The following is a 21959-nucleotide window of genomic DNA, read 5'->3' as shown; positions in this document are numbered from 1 at the left end:
TTATATGTTCCAAAGACTGACCACCTTACAGCAGTACTTTTCAAATTCTACCACTAAAATATGACTAATGGCAGAAGAGGGTAAGCTCCCACCTCTAATCCCTAAATGGCTTTCAGAAAGTAAAAATATATTTGAAGCCCCCTTTCTATTGTAAAGCCTATTCATTTTCATCTTACTCCATGAAAGTATGCTTGCTTTGACATAAAATGTGTTTTGCCTCCAAATCAAAAGACGCACCATCTTACATTTTGGTTTTGCTACACTCTGGCAAATTCCCACAAGTATGAATCTTCCAGTTTTAGAAGCCCAACTTTAGGAAACTTGAGGTAGTATGCCACTACACTACAGAACGGACAATACATTTCAGAAAACTAGTCTAGGCAACTGGAAAAAGATGAAGAAAAAATACTGGTGCCCACATTGACCATTTTCTTCCAAACCTAAGGATTTACTTAGTTATTGGCTGATACCTTCATTAAGGATTGTTAGAGCATCAAAAATGGTGTTATTAGAGAACAGTTTTTACTGAAAATAAACTGAGTTTTCTCTGATTAAATCTAGTAAGTGGTTAGGAGAGAGTTGGTTTTATCAAGAGTTGTGTCCTGATAAAAAATAGGGATGCCTTTGTAGCCACATGAGAATGGCTCACAATCTTTACTTTTTATACGTCTAAGGAGCTTCTCTTTTACGAAGTGAATATGATAGATGAATACATGCATAAATTGTCAAGATTCAGCTCTGCAAATTTTAATCAAGACATGTATGTGCCACGCTGACACTCAAAGTGTAGAGCATCCACTTGCCCAGTCCTTTAAGCTACTCAAGGGCAGCTCCCTTTTGAGCATCAAAGGAAGGAATGCATGATGCATGAAATGTCCTAGAAAACAGAAGACTCTTCTTACCAACACAGTTTTTCCCAGTTGAATCTACTTCATATCCTGAATTGCATATACATTTGTAGGTCCCACGGAGATTTTCGCAAATTCCATTTGGGCAAATATCAGGATCCAATGCACATTCATTTATATCTGCACCACAAAAAGAAGTTAAAAATCATTAACTTTCTAAAGTAAACATCAAATGAACTGTCAAAAAAAATAACATCGCAAGAAATGTAATGACCTTAAGACCTCGTAAAAAAAAAAAAAGTTTCACTTTGATGAGAAAGCATGATCCCTTTTTCTCACTACAAGATATTCTGGGTGAGATCTTCCTTCCATCAGTCCCTGGAAGGAACTTGGCATCTGAGCTGGAACTACAAAATTACCAATCCTTAGTCAAATTGAAGGAAGTCTCCTGGACTTCTCCTTGTCCAAACATCAAGATGGAAAAGTGGATCAACTGCAGAGCCCGAGTCCCTATAGCTGGTCTCCCTGTACCAGTCCATCCCTCTTCAAACTACTTTCCATACTGCCACCAGACTTAACCTAAAAACAAGACGATTGTGTCATCGTCATGGCTCAAACTCCTGTAGGTTCAAGAATATCCTCAAGATTAAATTAATATGAACTCTGTTTACTCACTTTAAACTTCTCACTCTTCTGTGAACTTATAACACTCTCTTCACTCTATGCTGGGCATGTCTGGAGCGGGCCCATGCATCGATCTGAAACCCATTCAAACACCACCTGCTCTGGAAAAGCCTCTGCTACTCTGCCCAGATGAGGCTGGCTTCTCCCTCTTCTGTGCTCTCATAGACTGAGGGGAGCTCTAATAGTCAAGGGTGATGCACAATGACACTCAGAGAATAGCTAGTCTCAAATCTTGGTGCCTGGTTCTTCTCCAAATCAGGGCTGACTTTTTTTTCCTTTTCTAGGTCCCTATTACAACTTACTTATTCCTCACTAACTCCTCATCCATCATAAATTTCCTTACTTTCCTTCTTTACTCCTTCAAATATCTCCTCCCCATCTTCATCCACACATAAGAATGAAATCAATCAAGCTGAATGAACTGACAATCAATTCAGCCAGTCCACCTTTTTTCAGAACTCTCCTGAATCAAATCATTCTGTTTTATATTAACAAAATATAAACCCTTCCTCTTTCTTGTCACTTATTTTTACACTTGTTCCAATTCTCCCTTTTAACTTTAATTCCTTTTATGGCACTGATATTTTTCTAGTTCTAACTCCTACACTTAAATATTTCATTCTCTGCCAGCTCAGTTCATTGCTGTCACTGCTTGCTACAAAATATAAGATGGCTCCCAATTGCCATCTTACAATGACTGAGCACTGATAATGACTGAGAGTTAAGAAGTTGTGCAAAATGTAGATGGATAGCAGTTCAATTGAGCTCATAATCCTGAATTGCACTTGACAGTGGAAGATCCAAAGGAGGCCCAGGCTGCCGCTTCTCGTGAACGAGCAGCCACACTCATTGTGTCTCATCCACAGTCCTCCATCAACCGCCCTGGGACAGCACCCAACCCTTCAGTATCAAGCCCCACACCCACATCCAGCAATCCCAGGACCCACTGTGCCATAGTTGCTCTGCCATTGGAGGATTCTAGCCAACCCAAGTACATCATGCAGTGATGGCCAGAGAGTGGGTCAGACCAGACTGGTGTAAAGGGGCCAACTGGAAACCCACAGGAATGTCCAGTGCTGCCTCTGCACACGCTCAAGGTAGTAAATTTCAAAATAAGTCCTTACCACTGCCTGCTGACGTCATTCCTGGCCCACTGCTGCACAGTGCCTGATATTCCGCTGCAATAAATTAACAGATAGTAAATGATTCCCTTGTTTGCAGAACAGGTCAATCCTGCCCTTAGCTTTACACACATCATTTCCTCCAAAGTGAGTGGAACTGAAATAAAGTGGTAACGGAAAAGGAGGCATCTCCCAGGGGGGTCACCATTACACCAGGCTCCCATTTAAAAGGCTCCGCATCTCTGAGAAAAACCACTTTTAAGGACACAGGCAAGTTACAGCAACTCCTTGTGCAAAGCAGTTTCGGAAAAGGTGTTTTTCCTATAACTCGATTTGGTTCACCAGGGAACACTTTACACTTACAGTGAAATGTGCCTGTTAAAATGTGGTTTCTTAACTGTTAATAAAACTTTCTCCCACCATCTTGGGATTAATTTTGTTCCTAGTGAGAGCTGTTTTTTTTTTTTTTTAGTACAATCAAGTTCTTAATGTTTTCTCATTTCTCTCTGCAAATTCTCCAGCCTCCACTCACAAAAAAAAAGAGTATCTATGCTTGCACTGAAATGTATTTTTAGAGTTAATTTCATCAGGATACTAGACTCACTCTATATAATAGGTCCATCAGGAAAATATTGCATAATGTTAAAACTGTGAGATCTTATTGAAGAAACTGAGGTATATAGGATACGTTACCAAGCTGTGATGGAATCAGATTTCTATTTCTTAAAATTGATAGAATGTTTTATATACAATCCAACAATATTTAGATGAATATGAGTGAATGATGAAAATGGAGAATGAACTGGAAACACACTTTATCCAAGGAAAAGAAACTACAGTGTCCCCTTAGTTGCCCCTGGTTTCTGACAACCACAGAGTCTCGTGGCCAAATGCAAATCATTTGTGCGTAAGTGGCAAGAGAACTGGATCCTAGAGATGGGCCTTTTTACAGGGGTCATCTGCAGCTCACAGCTGAAGCAATACTATACTTTTGCATACTAGAAAACTGTATTCCTGATGACAGTGGATGCAAATGAGTTATAGAGACAAAAATATTAAAGTTGGTGCCTTCAGAGCCTGTGCCTTCTAGCAAATGTACATTTAGAAAAGTGATGAAATCTCTTAATTTTTTAATCATCTTAAAAGGGGCCAGAATAGGAACAAATAGGAAGGTGTCTGTCATTGTGTGTTTGAAAGGCAGGAACTGGGAGCAAAAAGAAATACATCTTTATTCTCTCATGTCAGCAATTAATTAAAACATTCATGAAATACTGTAAGTAATAAAACAGGAAAAAAAAATCATGCCAGTTTTATAAAAAGCACTTTTACAGTTAGTGCTAAATTAGCTGATGCTTGGCCTGAGTGCGGGCAAATTATTGTCATCACTCTTTTCCATTTGGGCAGGATCTCATACTAGACTATTCTTTGTAGTGAATTCAGATCAGCATGAGTTTGAATGCTGATGACAATGCTTATTGCTGGGGGTCTTGGGAACAAGCCCTTCCCCTCTGTTAGTTTCCTCTTTGATAAAGTGGAGATAATGACACCCAACCCACATGGTGGTTCTGTGGATTTAATGACAGGACATGTAAAGTGCTCGGCACAATGCCAGGCACAGCTCAGGTACTTAATCAATGATAGGTGTTGCCGAGCTAACTCAGGGTTGTGCCATGGAGACAGTGGTATGGGAATAGATGAGAAAATTCCTAATAATTACACTTCCTTGAATTTAACGGACTGATTTTCTGTGAGGAAGAATGCTCAGCAGCCAGTGAGAAATAGCTTCATAGTAGCTTGCTTGACTTCCAGACCACAAAGATGAGCTTTAGATGTTGCAGGGTTGGAGTTTTTCATAAACTGACTAAAGATATTCCTCTGGATATTTTCAGTACCTTTAAAAATCCCCCCTCTCTCCAGAAACGAAGGAAATCCTACATTCAGTTCCCTCATGATTTGGTATTTTCAACTAAAGAGGTGAAGAAACCAAACCGAATGAAACCACTTCCACATGTGAACCTCTTCTGTGCAAATTCATTCAAATATAAACAGAAGCGAGTGAAATTGGGCCTCAGTTTAACTCTATTTCAGCTTTACTGCTTAAAGTAATCTGGTCTCTTTTGGTCATCTTTTTATAAGCCCTCTTCATTTTCCTATGTATCATAAGAATTCTTTGGGGATATACTTGGTCCAGAGGAAAAGGTAAAAACAAAGAACTGTATGCACCAAGGGTCCTGGATTCTAAGTTTTGGCTCCTCCACTCATCCAATAGGAGAAGAAATCATCTATACTCTTGTGCACTGGTTTTCAAGATACCTATCTATCCTGTAAATTCAAAGTATGTAAGAAATGTAATTTGGAAAGCTAAAGTAACATACAAAAGGCTGATATTAATAATATACGACTATAAAGCTACATGGAAGTAATTTTGTTGGATAAAATTATATTTGTACACAATGTAATCCAAGTATATAAACACATCTTTAACTGATGGTAATCATATATAAAATGATCATTTGTATATTATTCACTGGGTGAAGTAATCAGCCAGAATAAAGTTTTCTTTCTTTAATTGGCATCCCTCATTTCTTTTAAAGTCTTCCATTGAACTTTCACTAATTTCTCATAATCTATTTTAATTTCTAACTCTGTAATTTCCAACATTATCATTTTCAAAATGACAAATGTTTAAAAATTGTGAGTTAGTCTTTCATTGATTGTATCTAGACTAGAAATGAACTGACTGACTCTTAGATGAAACCAACCAATCAGAACTACATGGTTTATATATTAGGTTTAACTCTATTTTTTTTTTTTTAAAGATTTTATTTTTTCCTTTTTCTCCCCAAAGCCCCCCAGTACATAGTTGTATCTTCTTCGTTGTGGGTCCTTCTAGTTGTGGCATGTGGGACGCTGCCTCAGCGTGGTTCGATGAGCAGTGCCATGTCCACGCCCAGGATTCGAACCAACGAAACACTGGGCCGCCTGCAGCGGAGCGCGCGAACTTAACCACTCGGCCACGGGGCCAGCCCCAGATTTAACTCTATTTTAAGACATTAGAAGTCAACTGCCAAGCTACCTTAAAATTACGTTCAAATGCTGACAGTCTATTGCTTTAATTTCAACAAACTATTTTTGCCTTACAAGTAGAAATAATTTATAATTGGAAAGGATCTTCTGGATTACCTAAGAAACTCATTTTGTAGAGGAGAAAACTAAGGATCCCTTCTCCATATTATTCTATTTCATAATTCTGTTTACTAATGTAAGCCATCTCAAATCCTTTTGAAAGCAGGTGAGAAAAATTCCTAAATAAACAAAAATCCACAAAGACCTAAACCCTCCAATTAAGTAATTTGTCTGCCTGTGGCTGGGGAGCAGAATTGTGACTGACCAACTGGTTTTCTTTTCACTGTGCCATGTCACTTCAAATTGAGAAAAATACTTTTTCCCTAGGGTTGAATAAAATCATTTAGGAAAAGCACACCTAAATCAACATGAGGGATTTGAACAAAGCTCAGAAATGGCCTTTTGGAAAAAAGCTGGAAATATTCAGGTAACCTGAAAATTATTTACTTTTGCACTGTGTAAAATTCTGCTTCTATAATAGTTCCTGCAAAACGCAAGCACTGTGAAACTACTTTAGAAAACAAGGCAAGCTGCATGTATTCCAAAGTGCACGAATATTATTGAGGTGGAGGAGCTCAGATGGGAGGCACAAATGCACTGCCTATTCCAAATGACTGTTAGGATTAGTGAGTAATGCGTGATCAGACTCTGACTAGCCCCTGCCAAGACCCCGGGAAGGTACATGATGTACCTGGAAAGCACAACGTAATCTTTCCCTGTGACTTCCATAAATGCAGACGGTGGCAGAAGGCTCTCAGTATGAGGGCATCTTCATGATACTACATACCTGAATTCTGTGCAGGACACGGCTGGCAAGGTTCCCCAAATGCATATTCGGTGTTGGCGCAACAGCATTCAGACTTAGTAACAGCACCAAACAAGGGTTTGACACACTGGCCTCTTTTGTATCCACCATAGCACGTGCTCCGCATGTGTGTGTCTAAACAGGAAGAAACATCTGTCATCACACTATCGCTTCAAACAGATGAGAACCCTCCAGGTCAAAGTTGAAGCTGGCTTTATTTATCCATTGTCCCTGTTCTAACTCACAGACAATGCCTCTGGTATTAGGTCTGAATAGAAAAGAAAAAACAAAGTAAAGCACATTCAGCTTCCAAGCACTGGAAACCAATGACCAGACTTTTTCAGTTTTCTAGGGACTATCGTGGTTTACCCAACTGCAAAGCCCTTAAGTGCTGGGATTATATCTCATTCATTTTTGTCTTCCCCAGGCCTGTACAGAGCAGGCATGTAATAAACGTTGAATGAATGATGGATGACTGTTGAATCTCACTCCATGATAAATAAGATCTTCATTAGTAATGTGGTCTACCTTAACATAAATGTGCAATGATTGAATGTCTGAATTATGTGTACTTTTATAAAGGAGGAAGTTTAATCTGTAAAAGGTTCATTATCTACTTCTGTAGATGTTGGTTAACTAAACAGTGTCATCTTTACCACCAGGGAGGAGATTTCCAGCTATGCCCAATCCTCTCCCAATTCAAAGGGATACTGACTACCTTTCTTAAAAACAATTTGGATAAAATTTGTATCTATTTCTCAACAAACCTCAAACTCCTTATAAAGCCACATAAAACTATTATCATGCAAGTTTCTTGATCATGCATATCCTCCCTTGCATTCTATACTTTCCTTTGGACATTAATTCTCTACGAAAATGTTCGCCATGAGATAATGAGCATATTCAGGCCAATTTCAAAGACCATTATCAACAAAGGAGGGTTGGAGAAAATTGAGGAAAAAACAGGGAAAATTGAGAAAGAAAACAGGGAAGGAGAGGTGGGGATTCCCTTGGTTTTCACTTATCTCAGTTCAACTTTCTATCCTATAAATTACTATCCAACTTATGCAAGAAGAGAACTGATCCTGTTGTCTTCTTGCTCCACAAATATTAATTATATCAGGTCTGCTATGGTAGAGTGCATTTGTTACTGGCGGGTTTTACTGACTGACAGAGGGTGGATCTATCACACATCTAGTCATGGCTTAATCTTACCAACACACACACGTCCATCCAGACCCACGGCCAGTCCAGGAAAGCATTCACATCTGTAGGAGCCGTCAGTGTTGACGCAGCGCCCGTTCATACAGATTCCAGGTGTTTCACACTCATTAATATCTGTGGTGGGGAAGAGCACTTATTAAAAATGAGGTGACTTTTATCTGAAACTGTAACACGTTTACAATTCTGTTACAACACTTGAAAATGGGGAATATGCAAAATTACATATAGCATCAATAATAGCTCAATGAAATGCATTTTCATTTCTCTGTAAGAGAACAGTAACAAAAATTGAGAGAGATAAACTGTCTGAGTTTATTTCTTTCCCATAGAAAGCTATTTTAATAATATTATCCTGAGAAATTTTTTATCCAAAATAAGAATCACAAAGGCAAAAACAGAATCAGAAGAAGGAGGAAAGTGACAGATAAAAGACAAAGGGTCTTGTGTAATGTTTCACATGGCAGTTCTTCCAGGACTGCCAGAAACCCAGCTTGATAATAAACCGCAATTCTGACCTGGGCAGAAAGCTTTTCCTTTTGGCATCCAATACCCCAGACTGGTGTCCATTCCAGTATCACCCATGCCTTTGCTCTCTGGGACAATTAGCATGACATTAAGAGACATAGAACTAAAGCCTTGGTGGAATGCCATAGAAAAGGAACACAAAATGAACACAGACGATTTTGATGACCATTCCTGGCCAACAACAGCACTGTAAGCAACTGGAACCCAGCAAAGAAAAATCTTTCTTAAGCATTACAAATATTTTATAGTATCATATGCGTATAGCTAGGGAGGTCTGGTAAAAGACTTTATTGGACACATACTAATAAGAGCAGAGATTTTTTTCCCCTCCTTAATATGGGGAAGTAGAAACTGTATCAAAATTGAGTTTTGGAAAACATATAACACTTAGCAGCAAGTCATTTTATAACAACTCCTTTTATAATATACAACTAGTGTATGTGACTATTTCCTTTCTTCTGACCTTAAAAAGGCAAATTGAGACTGAAACACCTCTGTGTTTTACTTAGCTTGTGTTGTTTGGCAAAAAATATCCTCAGATGGTCCAAGATTCCGTGTACAGATTGTATTTTGAAACAGCAGTTATATTTAAATACATGAACTTAAATTGGTTCAGTTACTTGTGTCACCTTTATGTTCAACTTGAGATCTACAGTGAAACAGTGGTGACTACAGCCTGAAAAGTAACACATAGGCTTTTCACTGGGGACAGAGATGTAACATAGACGCAGAGGGCATTGCTCAAAGTGAACGGCCTCAACTTTCAGAGAGTGATCAGGGACCCCATGCTGTTCATCAGACTGTTTAATTGTAGAGATTAAATTAGCATTGTTTATTCAGCTTTGAACAGTCCCATCTCTGTGGGCTCCTAAGTGCTCAGTGAAAATCTTATCCCATGATGTCAAAAGAAAAATTATAGAAAAGAAGAAATTCAGCATACATGGGATTTCTTTCTTTCTTTCTTCTTCCTTTATTCTTATTACAGTGTGTGTATTCCATGTTGTCTATACACCAGTAAAAACGAGACATAGGTAAGAATATGGAGCATTCTCCCTCTCTCCTCCTCTCTTTCTCTTTCTCTAGCTCTGACTCGTAAGCCAGAATGCTAAAATCAGAACAAACCTTTCAAGTCATCAGGTACTTTCAAATGAATGGGACAACCATTTATTGATAAGATACTATTTTACTGGTTGCAAATAGTTGCAAAACCTAGTTTCATCTATGAGGTCACAATGTCTTCTGAAATAGTTACATCAGCATTATCTATCAGCCACACTTAATGCTGAGAGGCTGCAGCCTGGGTCACCAGCAGCCCATTGGCACTGAATGTGCCCTGTGGATAGGTAGGAGGAATATGTGTTCTCCCAAAAGGTCTGCTCACAAAGGGGCTTTCACGTTTCCTTCTGTTATTTTGTTTGGAAGCCTAATTCTAAATATTCCAGCAATCATTCCCTTCCCCTTTCTTTTTTACTCGTACAACACTTAATCTGCACAATTTGGCACTTTGTTGTATGCTTTCTTACATTTTAGAATATTTCCAAGTGTTAATCTTGTCTTCCCAACTGTAAGTTCCTCCCAGCACAAGGCTCAATTTCCTACTTCAAATTTGAAAAATTCAAATGTTTTCTCTTCCTATGAAGGCAGATTTGCACAATATTAAAAGCCGTTGATGGGAAGGTCATAGAGAATGCAGGTAAACAACCAAAGGCTACAAGCTCTTTTAAGCCCAGGGAAAATGCACATCTTGCCAAAGGCTTAATACAAAGTTTTCTTCCATAACCCCTTTACCAAAGCTGTCCACTGGGGGCACTCAGAGAAGAGGCACCACAGGACCATCCTGCTTTCTCAGTCTTGAATAGCCTGATGTTCCATACTTCTGTGCCTGAAACTATGAGCAGAAGGCATTGAGTGCAGTGTTTTAGCAGATTTCCTGGACCTGTTTTGAGTATGAGGTTGCTAGAGAAGTCTGGTTCCAACTCAGATCTTGGACCCAAGTACAATAATCACTTATCCCTGGCTACATAAAGCAAGAGGCATTAACCACAGATTTATCTCTGATGACTTTTCTGAGGACCCCAATGTTCAACACCACAAACAAAAATCTTCATTTTTACTTCAATACCTGGAGTGATGAGATTATTTCAAAAGCTACCAAGCTAAACAATAGCTCTTGGTCCATTTATTTCTTCTGCCTAGTCTTGTTTCCCTTTTTGCTTATGTGACTTGATGAAGTCTAAATAAACTGTCCATGAAAAATTTCCTGTTTCTTATGATATCTGAAGGATATTATGAAGAAGAGATCACTACAATAAAAGGCTACAATATTCTGTCCAGGTGAAGATGTAAGAGGTGGCAAATGACAGCCATTAAGAAGCCTGTCATTATTCCCCAACTGCAAGGAAGAGAGAGAACTCAGCTTATTTAAAAAGATGTTCACATCTGTTGGTAGACCAATTGGTAGCCTTTCATTTTCTACATAGCCTTTCAGGCCCCTTTCAGAAGACCCCAAACACTCTTTTTGTAATACAAACAGTCTTCTGGGTATAAACTGTTGCTCTCTGGATTGCTGGACTTAAGAAGGTGTTCCAGTCAGGTTTCCTAAGCCAGAATTAGGGGTACTTTAAATGAGGAGAATCAATAAGGAAAAGTGGTACCTGTAAGCAAGGTAGAGAGGAGAAAAAGCAGGTGAGGAATATGATTTACAATTTTATAGCACGAACCTTTGCAATAACGCCCATCTGACGCCAGCTGAAATCCAGGTTTGCAAATACATTTAAAACTGCCATCTTCATTGATACACATTCCATTAAGGCACATGTTTCTTATGCTGCATTCATCCATATCTGAAAAATGCAAAAGATATATTTTCTTACAACCAGAAGAGTAAGCTTACAAAGGAAGCCAACCTGAATGAATATAATTCTGTTTCCCCACATTTCTTTTTTGTTATTAAAGCCTAAGGCTAATTTTCATCCAAGTTACAGCATACAAAGAGAAAGGGGGCCATATGAAATATTTATCTCAAGTTCTCAATTTTTGATGAGAATGTGCATGCAAACTATAGGGCTAAATTTATTTTACGACATATATCTATACACATATACATGTATGCACATGTAGATATATGAATATGTACATGTATGTATATATATGAAATTCATATAAAATTACATATAATTTTATACATATTTATGAAAGTTAACTCAATAAAAGCTATCAGGACTCTTTTTTAGGAACAGCAGTTTACAAACTGAAAAGTGTGTTAGCCTAATGGTTATATTTACTTCAAAGATCATATTACCTCTCATATACTGAAAATAAAATCAAAACTAAGAATGATGGAATTTGAAAGGTATTTAGGCTACTTCTTGATTCTTTAAAAAGTGGAAACCAGAGGACAGCTTGTCGTTTGAAGCAATTTTAAATAGGAGTGGGAAAAAATGTATTTTTAAAAGGCAAGACTTAACTACGGATTATAGCCCTGCCAGCTAACCTTTAGGAGACCTTGATCACAGGGACAGACCTTTAAATTCATCAATATGTTATTTTATGTAATATTACAGCTGTCTTGGGAGGCCCCTGCTCTTCTAGACATGATGTGTTTTCACTTACAGGCTTTAGTCAGACCAATGTAATTTATGATTTTTTTTCTTTTTTTAACAGGATTCTATCCCAACTGAGAATTTTGGCATTGAGTCTTTGAATTGAATCACTGAGATAATATTCTGCCAAAAATGTTTCTAAGAACAATTTTGAAATTCTTTTAATGTATGAATAGATTCTTGGGATCATTCCCAAAGACGTTGGGAAAGACGATAAGAAACATTCTTCATTTTTTGCTAAAGGTCTAAGAAGTGGAAACTCATCAATAATTGTCATATTTTCAACTCAGGAAAAAATGGCAGGGGAAAAAGACAAAATGTTTGAAACAGCCCAATTCAAAATGAGGTGATTAATTCAAGAGGCAAAATAAAAGGCTGGCTCTCAACAGTCAATGTTTCTCTCAACAAATTTTACATTTTTGGATACTCATTACTAGTATTTTATTACTAGGCAGACACTATAAACAAAAGGATTATAAATGATTAAAGAATATATAAGATTAGGTGGACACACCTAATTCTATTTTTAAAAAATCTAATATAAAAAAATCCTAATCCTATTTAAGTGATGCTGTATTTTTAATAAAAAATGTGCAAATTCTGGGGCTGGCCTGGTGGCGCAGTGGTTAAGTTTACACGTTCCACTTCGTTGGCCTGGGGTTCACTGGTTCGGGCCCCAGGTACCGGCCTGCACACCGCTTGTCGAACCATGCTGTGGCAGGCATCCCATATAAAATAGAGGAAGATGGGCATGGATGTTGGCTCAGGGCCAGTCTTCCTCAGCAAAAAGGGGAGGATTGGTGGCAGATGTTAGCTCAGGGCTAATCTTCCTCAAGAAAAAAAAGTGCAAATTCTGATTGTATAAAATTAGGAAGTAACGATTTATGCTACGAAAGTTTCATCATCACAGTGACCTTTAAATGGCAAGCTCTCCTCATGTATTTGAAATGTTATTGGACTCTCAGAAATGCGAATTAAAGGCACAAATATGGTTGAAAATTATGCTTGCCTCCCAGATAATAATATGTGAAATATATTTGATACTTTGAGCTTTCACTCAATATTTGGCTTGGTCTTATTAAAGACTTCTGATACTGAAACTGCAATGGAAGGAGGGGAATAATATTAATACACTATTATTATTGTCAGACTGCTATTACCTTCACAGTTCTTCCCATCCCGTGTAACGTGAAAGCCTGCATTACACACACAATGGAAACTGCCATCTGTGTTGATGCAGCGTCCGTTATTGCAGATACGGCCATTCTGCAAACATTCATCAATGTCTAAAATCAAAGTTAAAACAGAAAAAATGACTTTACTTAGGGCATTTAAAATTATTTTCTTTCTCTCTCCCTCCATCTCCAAACTTGTGATCTTAGTGTCGGGTTTTAATTACATACTAAATAATATTCTTCAAAATAAACTTGATATCAAATAATGTGAGATTTGGGATTACTAATTAGAGTTTGCAAGACATATGACAGAAAAAAAAGCCAACATAATAGCATTCAATCTAACTGTAATTTCTAATAAACTCCTTAAATCTCTGTTCTGTAAACAAAACAGATTCTTCTTTACCATTTTCCTAGCTAATTTAATGAGCCAGTATATATTATTATTTATATCAAACTTTGGCTGGAATCTTTCAACACACGCTTGAAAAGACAGATCTTAAAGCTATATCAGAAGAATAAAACAGAAATGCTACTTAAAAAAAATAGTTTAATTCCATCTGAAAACCATCAATCATATGACTCTGAAATGTCTACCTTCCTCATGGCAGTTCTGGTCCAAGTACGGTTTTATTGTTTACATGTTCTTAGTCTCTTTTATAACTTTGTGAGCATTCCATCTACCAGATAAAATACTGGTACTGTGAGGGTATTTTCCCTTTTTCTATTGCATTTAATATTGTGCCAAAATAAACCACAGTGCTTGCTAGGGAAGTGTTAAAAATGACAATAACTCAAATAACTTATATCTGATCTCTCATTTAAATATTAATAATTAACCCAAAATGGACAACATGGTACTTTGGATTATCTGTTCCTTTCAGCTTCTAGGCTACATACCTGGATGAACATCAAAGAGGAGGAACACGAACTGCCTTGTCTACATAGCAAAAAATCTTTGCCAGGGCTTATTCCCCAGAAGACAGAGACTAGAGAACTGTGTGGAGTTGGATGTGAGCAGATCTATCCATGCAGAGCTGAGGCCACATGTGCCTGAGTATAAGCATCCGAAACATCCTCTGGACGACAAGAATGTGCCTTCACGGCATATCGGTTATTCTGACTGTCTCCCTGCGTCTGCACGGTGTCTTGTGGTTGACCCTCAGACGCACTTTCTTTCTGGGCAGATCCAGCAGCGGTTTCCACACGAGTCATTGGACTAGCCGAGGCAGTCTGGGCTCCTCTTCTGTCTGATCTTTGTGCCAACAAGCTACGATCTTTTTCTCTCTCATTTATTTCTTAATCCTTGCTAAAATCTGACTTGCTCCACACTCCAAAAAATAGTAAAAGCCACATATTCTTGAGCAGACTTTTTTTTAGGATTCTATAATCTTTTGAGGCCCAAGGATAAAATAAACAGGATAAAGAGTTCGGCTTTTTCTCTCCTCACTAATTTCAGAATGCCATCGGGCTCCCCACTGCCTCACAAGATAAATTAAAAGCTGGGCATTCAAAGTTCTCTACTGTGTTTCTGTCTCTTCTGTCCCCTTCTATTCAGCCCATCAAGTACTTCTCCTCAGCTGAGTATACAGCCTTTCTGACTATTCTGTGGTGGCTTTCGTCTACTCAAAACTGTGAGCACGTTATCAATTTCTTATGTTTGGGATGAGCTTAGCACCAACCCTTAAAGACAATGTTTGAAGCTTTTTGGGAATCCTCAATCTCTAATAAATTAAGTCTCAGATTGAAGAAAATAACATGAATCTACACTGGCTGGCCCTTGCCCCAGCTGAGTGCTCTCAACGATCTCTTCTATCTGCTTATCTAATAGTGCAGCCTTCTAGACATTGGTTTCATTTTATTTTCTACTAGTGCAAAATGCCTAGTACACTGTACCTGTTAATTATTTAAACAATAGTTATCATATTAAGAAAGTTCTAAACTCAGTTTAATAGTCTATTCATATTTATAATTCAATTAAGCAGGCCATTAATAGAAATACAAGCAGGTTGAAATGCTGAGCTCCAGTTTTCTTGGCTCAAAATTGCCATTTATAAGTAGTGTACTAAAATACACCGATGGTAGGAAATCTTTAAGTCAGAACCACATTCAAAGATTTTGAAACCAATGACAGATAAAAATAAAAACTTCTGTACGTCTTCAACTCATGTGAAGAGCTTTTGCGAAAAGAGGCAAATAAAACTAACCCATTAACAGTTGACAATTTTTTTAAGTAAAACAAACTTCCCTACCTTTCCTGGTATTTAATTTTAACAGAATTGGCTCGCCTTTATCTGGCTTTACCGGGTCAACGGTACAGCTCATTCTGTGCCAGATTCATAGAGATAGAGAGAGAGATTTGAGTTCTCTGAGGGTGAGCAATACATCTTACTTCTGTCTCAGAAACTTAGCTCATCAAAGTCATTCAGTAAAAGGCATCGTGGGTGGCTTAATAAATTAATTAATAAAACCTGAAGGGAAACTTTTGCGAGGTAACATTTCTAGCAAACTTTACTGTGCACATAGATCACTGGGGGATCTTGTTAAAAGGCTGATTTTGACTCAGCAACTTTGAGGTGGTATCTGAGATTCTGCAATTCCAACCAGCTCAGGTGAGGTTGCTGCTGACCACGCTAATAAGCAGCACAAATGTACAGGCTACTTCCTCAACCTTTAGACCTTTCCATCAAGAAAGTAATCGCATACAATTTCACCTGAAATTTTCCTCAGTTTCTGTGTCAACAAAGGACAATGCCGTTCCCCAGCTCTCAGATTAAAAATTAACAGGTAATAGTGACGAGGTGAAAAAAGTAGTGAAAATAAGATGTTCCCACAAGCACAGAAGCAACTTTTAAAATAATTTGAATGTTTGCCAAATTTTGTGATGCTGTCCTTTGGAGGGACAATATGTGGAATTAAGTACAAAAAGTGACAGGAGCATATCAGCCTCTCCTGGCAAGGGTTATTTAAACTCCACTGAACTCCTTTGAAGCAAACCCCTCCCTCGGCATGCACGCCCCATATTGCAAGGCGGGCCCTACCTCGGCACTCTGTCCTGGTGAGCGTGCTCTGGTAGCCGGTCCGGCACTGACAGGTGTACGAGCCCTGGTTATTGATACACTCTCCACCAGCACAAGGGTTTTTCTCACATTCATCAACATCTGCAAAACACAGTATATTTTAGTAAGAAATTAAATAGCAATAACTCATAACTCTGAGACCATTTATTGGTTTCCTTTACATGTTAAAATACTTTCCTTTTAAGAAATAAATAACACAATGAAAGGATCTTTTTTCTTTCCACTACAATATATTGTGTCACCAGCCACTTGAAGGCTGGTTGAACAGTTAAAGTGTATCATTTTCCTGTGTTGTTTTTCAGAGAAAAATGCTGAACACATAGCAACTCAACACTCTGAGCTAATAAACATTTTCTCCTCCTTGAGCCCGGCCTAAGGGAACCAAACAGGCGAACATTTCAGAAGTGGCTTATGGATGGGATTCTGAGTGTCTCTTGAAGCTCTATTTTTCAACAAAAAGAGGCCTAACCATATCTAAGCACCCCTTGCTGAGTTTCCCAAAGAACATTAGAACGAACCATGAAGGAGTTGCCATTTAAAAGGCAATTCTCACCCACCACAGAATCTGCCACCACTCCCCACCTCATCCCTAGACAGGCTCCCACTAGTTTTACAGTCGTTTAGAACTATCAGTCTACTTTGAGGTAAACTGGCTTATATTCTTCTATTTGCAAAGATGAGGAAGCCAAGGCTTACATTAGATAACCCACTTGCACAGTTACATGCTTCTTGCGGCAGGCGCAGTCTGATTTCACACTCCCCACCCCCAGCAAGCTATTCCCTTTTCTACTCGGCTCTGGATGACCTCTAAGGACTGGAGGACTCTCTCCTAATATGCTGCTAGCGGGGCTTTCCCATCACCAGGAAACTACATAGCACGAGGAAACCAACAACTGCTGATTTCTGCCTGAATCATAATTACAGAGTTGGAATTTATAACAGAACTAAGAGAGAAGTTTATTTTTAAAAAATTAGAGAGCAACTGGGTGTTCTTATCTAATCCAACAAATAGCTTATTCTTGCATTACATTTCTTCCCTTCACTAGCTCAAATGCCTTGTGAACAACTTAAAGTTTCTCTCTTCAGTGTTTAATGACTAACCAGAGAGAGTTGGTTAAGTTATCCATTTAAATTAGTAAAATGCGCAAAATTTCATAGTTTGGGGGTACTTTTAATGCTTTATTTTAATGGTCAGGCTTTTGGTAAGATGACTTAAGTTGGAGCTACGAGCAATGACTTGAATCTATTTTACAACGAAAGTTAAAGGTCACGGTAGTAGGCAGAATAATAGCTCCCCAAATATGTTCATGCTCTGATCCCCAGAACCTGTGAATACACTACAAGGCAAAGGGGAATGAAGGTTGCTAATCAGCTAACCTTGAGATGGGGAGAATCTCCTGGGTTATCCAGATGGGCTCAATGTAATCTAAGATGCTACACTGCTGGCTTTGAAGTTGGAGGGAGGGGCCCTAAGGCAACGAATGGAGACAGCCTCTTGAAGCTGGAAAAGGCAAACAAATGGCTTCTCTCCCAAAGCCTCCGAAAGGAGCACAGCCCTGCACACAACATGACTTTAGCCCAGTCAGACCTGTGTTGAACTATAAAAGAATAAATTTGTGTTGTTTCAAGCCACTTAAGTTTGAGGTAATTTGTTACAGCAGTGGTCGAAAACCAATGTAGTCCCATGACAGAACTGGAATAGCCTCTTAGTGCCAACCCAGAGCTCTATCACGTACCAATGCACTCCCCACGGAGGTCCAGCTGGAATCCTTTGTTGCATTCACACCGGTAGCTCCCAGGAGTTGGAATGCAGCGTCCATTTTGACAGAGATAGCGAAACAACTGACAGTAATCAGTGACATTGACTGGCAGCACCCCTAAAAGAATAACATTAAATCCCATTAAAATTATTTATAACTAGGGCATCTTTCATCAGCACTTAATCTAGCAATATTGGGCAAGCTACTGAATCATAAAGGATGGAGGAGACTCTGCACAAAGGTCCTCTGGTGTCAATAGAGCATCTTTCCATTCCTGACTACAGAGATCACGTGCCACCTGCTCCTCTGCCTGCTTCTCCTACTCCTTTCTCTGCATCACTCTCAAGCCTCCAGTTTGGGGGAATAACAAAAGCAGTGAGTTATCGGTATTTAACTACTTGCAAAACTGCTTTGCATGATATATAACCCAAAGTATAATCTTGTACCTCTTCTATTAATCCACGCTGTGAATCAGATTTAAATCGCTACCACTACTCTCCCACAGTTGGCTGAGAACGTCGATAACAAAAGGACATTAATCTCTGGAGAATATGAAACTTCTCATTTTTCCTTATGTGACAGGCAAACAAAGAAACTTACAAAACACTATGTAAACTAAAAATTTAATCTAAGAATTGTAAATTTATTCAATGACTAAAGTACCATAAATGACAAAAAGAAGTTAAGCTGATTAACACAAGAAAGATAACCAGGTGACTTTTGAATTCTTACTTGGTGGTTCCCGAGATGGATATGGATATTCCACTGGTGGTCGAGGGGCCGGAAGTGGAGGTCCAGGAGGAAAGCCAGGAGGAACGGGATGAACTGGAGGAACAGGGCCAAGGGGCGGAGGAGGATATCCTGGTCTCTCGGGAATTACCATAGGGACAGAGCATAGCTTGTTGAAATCCTCTGGAAAAACAGAACACAACAGCTGAGCTGTAGCATATATCATAGGCTCACGGAAGTCATCTTTACTTTTGAAAGAAATCTTTGAATAAAACTGATCTTCAAACCATATAGAACAATTGAAAAAAAGGAAAAAAATACAACTGACTTCATTCTTTTTTCTGATACCTACAGCAGCAACCATATTGGAACAATAGTTCAAAGCCCAAAACACACTCGCCAGAGTGTGTACCACATGCCCCTGCCCAAACCTAGGACATCTCTAACTATATCACAATTTGCCTCAGGGAAGAATAAAATGCCACTTTCTCCATCCAGTGCCACCTGTGGATCCCACAGGGCTCTAAAGAGAACACTAAAAAGCCTGGATTTTATTTTACGTGCAATGGGAAGCCACTGGAGGTCTTCCATGGGGGTGGGACATGATCAGATGAACATTTTCAGAAGATCAGTCTTACTGACACATGGAGAATGTACCGGAGGGAGGCAAGACTGTGGCAGGAGACCATCGGCAAGATAATGATAGCTGGATGAGGGACACATGCTGGAATTGGACAGAAGTGGACAGATTTGAAGCATATTTTAGAGATAAATGGACAGTGCTTGGTAAAGGAGCGAATGTCAGAGCTGAGGGAACAGGAAATCAAGAATGACTTCTAGTTTACTGGTTGAGCAATTGGGTAGATGCCATTTACTGAAGCGGGAAACACTGCAGTGGGGCAGGTTTTGTGGGTAGAAGTCAAGTCCCGTTTTGAACAGATGAGTTTTGAGGTATCAAACATCCAAGTGGAGATGTTACATAGCAGTCATATAAGAGCGTTTGAAACCTAGAGGAGAAGTCTGGGCTGGATATAAGTTTCGGAGTTATCAGTAGAGAGGTGGTGTTTAAAGCCATGGAGATGGATGAGGTCGTCTAAGGAAGGTGTGGAAAGTGAAGAGAAGGGAGTATGGAGACAGAGCCCTAAGGAATACCTGTTTGTAAAAGACAACAAAGTGAAGGAGAAGTAGCAGCCCAGGGGGCAGAAAGAATACCAGGGGGTGATGGGTCTGGTGGTAGTGCTGCATAATGATTCCCTGAATTTGTGCACTATTTCCTATGATTGCACATATAGGCTGATTGCTATTTTTCACAATGCTAGGTCTTTGTTAGAATAAATCATCTTTAGATTTGTGGCACATTTTTTCTGGGATTCCAAAGGTATTTTTAAACATTATCCAGGTTTCCAGGGGTGTATTTACTTAACTACTCATTTTCATGTCTCCTACAAGTAGCCATATTTTGTCATAGTTCCCTTCTATAAGTAAACTAACCCTGTCATTTTTTTAGTTCTTTTTTTCTCTCTTGCCAGAATGTTAATAATTTTATTATCACTGTCACACAGGAATTTTCCCATAGATATTTTCTATACTTTCATCCATTAATAGAAATTAAGCTAATATTTTTCTTTTCCTTGTGGACTAAAATCCAACTATTCTAAGACACAGTAATATGTCTTGCTGAAATGCATTCGTATTTCAACCTCATGGGACGTTCTGCCAATATACATGTGGCTAACTATCCCTAGCTACCTTGTGCCTTGTTGTTATTTGCTAGTCCAATACTAAAATTTCTTCAGTCATATTTTACATTTCCAACCCAGATTGAGTCCATGTTTTCAGAGAATTCTATTACCACATTTTAATTATTTTATACTGGGAATTTCAACCCACAGAGATTCTGTAGTACCTGACCGTATTTGAAAAGGATTATATACCGCTTGTATACATGCTTCCTTGAATCAGGATGCTACAATCACTCTTGTCAAACTACAGTGATCCTTGTTATAGAATTACCACCTGGACATGCCATATCCATCATTTCCTGGCTACCTGCTTTTCGTCAAATTTCTACCACTAAGACTATGACAAGGATCTTTGAAGTCAAGGATCATATCTAACTCATGACTAATCCCCGCTCTCAGCCTAGCCATGCAAACTGCATACAAGAGGAATTCATTAACTATGTTGGATTTAATTCAATGGCAATTATATTAAGGAACTCACTTTGCTTCTAAGCATCAATTCAGCCTTTCTCCTTTTTTTTGGTTTTTAGGACTTGTATGAAAGAAGTTGGATAGCTCATCAGCATTTCTGCTAATCAGATGGGTATATTACTTTAAGAATGCCATTAAATTCATCTTAATCTCTCCAGAAAAGTGTATCAGACTGAATTCTGTATTCTTCCCTACTTTCTTCAGCTTAATAACTTTCCCATGAGACCTTCTACATTCAAGATCAGCAACCTGTGGCTAATTTTGTTTAGCATCTTTCTTATCTCCATTTAACCCAGAGATGATACTGATTTTTTTTTCTTGAGTGAAAAGCTGACCAGCCTGAAATAATCCTTCCTATATCATCACTCTCCATTAGTTAAGAGCCCAGAGCTCTGTAGCACTGGTACTGGAATATCCGAGCAAACCCACACACACCTACCCGCAAATGAGTTTGCTCTAGCGGTCTTCTTTGCCTTGGGCCTATCTCAGGGCTGTGCATCTTTCATTGGTACACATGGGAGAGCAGCTCCCTGAAAAACCGCACAGGAGAAACAGGCTTTCTGCTCCATGTGTCCTAAAGTAGGTCTTCAGGCACCTAAACCTGCTCTAGTCCTCTCTCCTCTATTCAAGGCCTCAGCACAGGAAGGAATCCACATCAATGCTGCTGAATCCTAAGTTAACATATGTATCTAAAAAGCGATTCTCCTGGTACCCAAGCCACATGTCTTAGTAGGAAGTCATGTGTTTATAAATGTCGACCTACTAAATGGTTCCCTAGTGAACTAACGAAGGTGGATTATACTTTTAAGCCACATTCAATAAGCAAATCAGGCAGAATCCATGTCTTGTTATATGTTAAAATACAAGGAAAGATTTTATTGCTTTTTTAACCCACGTGTATAATTCTCAGCAAAAAGCAGAAATTTTACAGTAACACCTGTGAGCAGGTCTATAGCCCATGATGAAGGCAAACTCACATTCTGTGAACAGCACGCTCTGAACTATTTCATTAACTCTGCATTTATCCATCTCTACCTTCATTTTCTCTCCTAAAGTTCCCTGATTTA

At 38.7% G+C, this 21959-nt stretch overlaps 1 protein-coding gene across 1 annotated transcript in view; it reads right to left on the bottom strand.

Moving 5' to 3' along the window:
* The window catches only part of FBN1 (fibrillin 1), a 227686-nt gene that overhangs the window by 85777 nt on the left and 119950 nt on the right, over positions 1 to 21959 (bottom strand). The window contains exons 11-19 of the mRNA XM_023617896.2: positions 18683 to 18862; positions 17927 to 18067; positions 16152 to 16271; positions 13096 to 13221; positions 11054 to 11176; positions 7800 to 7922; positions 6567 to 6719; positions 2657 to 2710; positions 903 to 1028 (exon numbers count right to left, since the gene is read on the bottom strand). Of these exons, the coding sequence (XP_023473664.1) occupies positions 903 to 1028; positions 2657 to 2710; positions 6567 to 6719; positions 7800 to 7922; positions 11054 to 11176; positions 13096 to 13221; positions 16152 to 16271; positions 17927 to 18067; positions 18683 to 18862 (1146 nt within the window). The remainder of the gene's footprint in view (positions 1 to 902; positions 1029 to 2656; positions 2711 to 6566; positions 6720 to 7799; positions 7923 to 11053; positions 11177 to 13095; positions 13222 to 16151; positions 16272 to 17926; positions 18068 to 18682; positions 18863 to 21959) is intronic.

This window comes from Equus caballus, chromosome 1 (genome assembly GCF_041296265.1).
Source record: "Equus caballus isolate H_3958 breed thoroughbred chromosome 1, TB-T2T, whole genome shotgun sequence".
In the NCBI taxonomy this organism is placed as follows: Eukaryota; Metazoa; Chordata; class Mammalia; order Perissodactyla; family Equidae; genus Equus; species Equus caballus.
The sequence above is the reverse complement of the archived record's forward strand: the minus strand, read 5'-3'. Positions and strand labels throughout refer to the sequence as shown.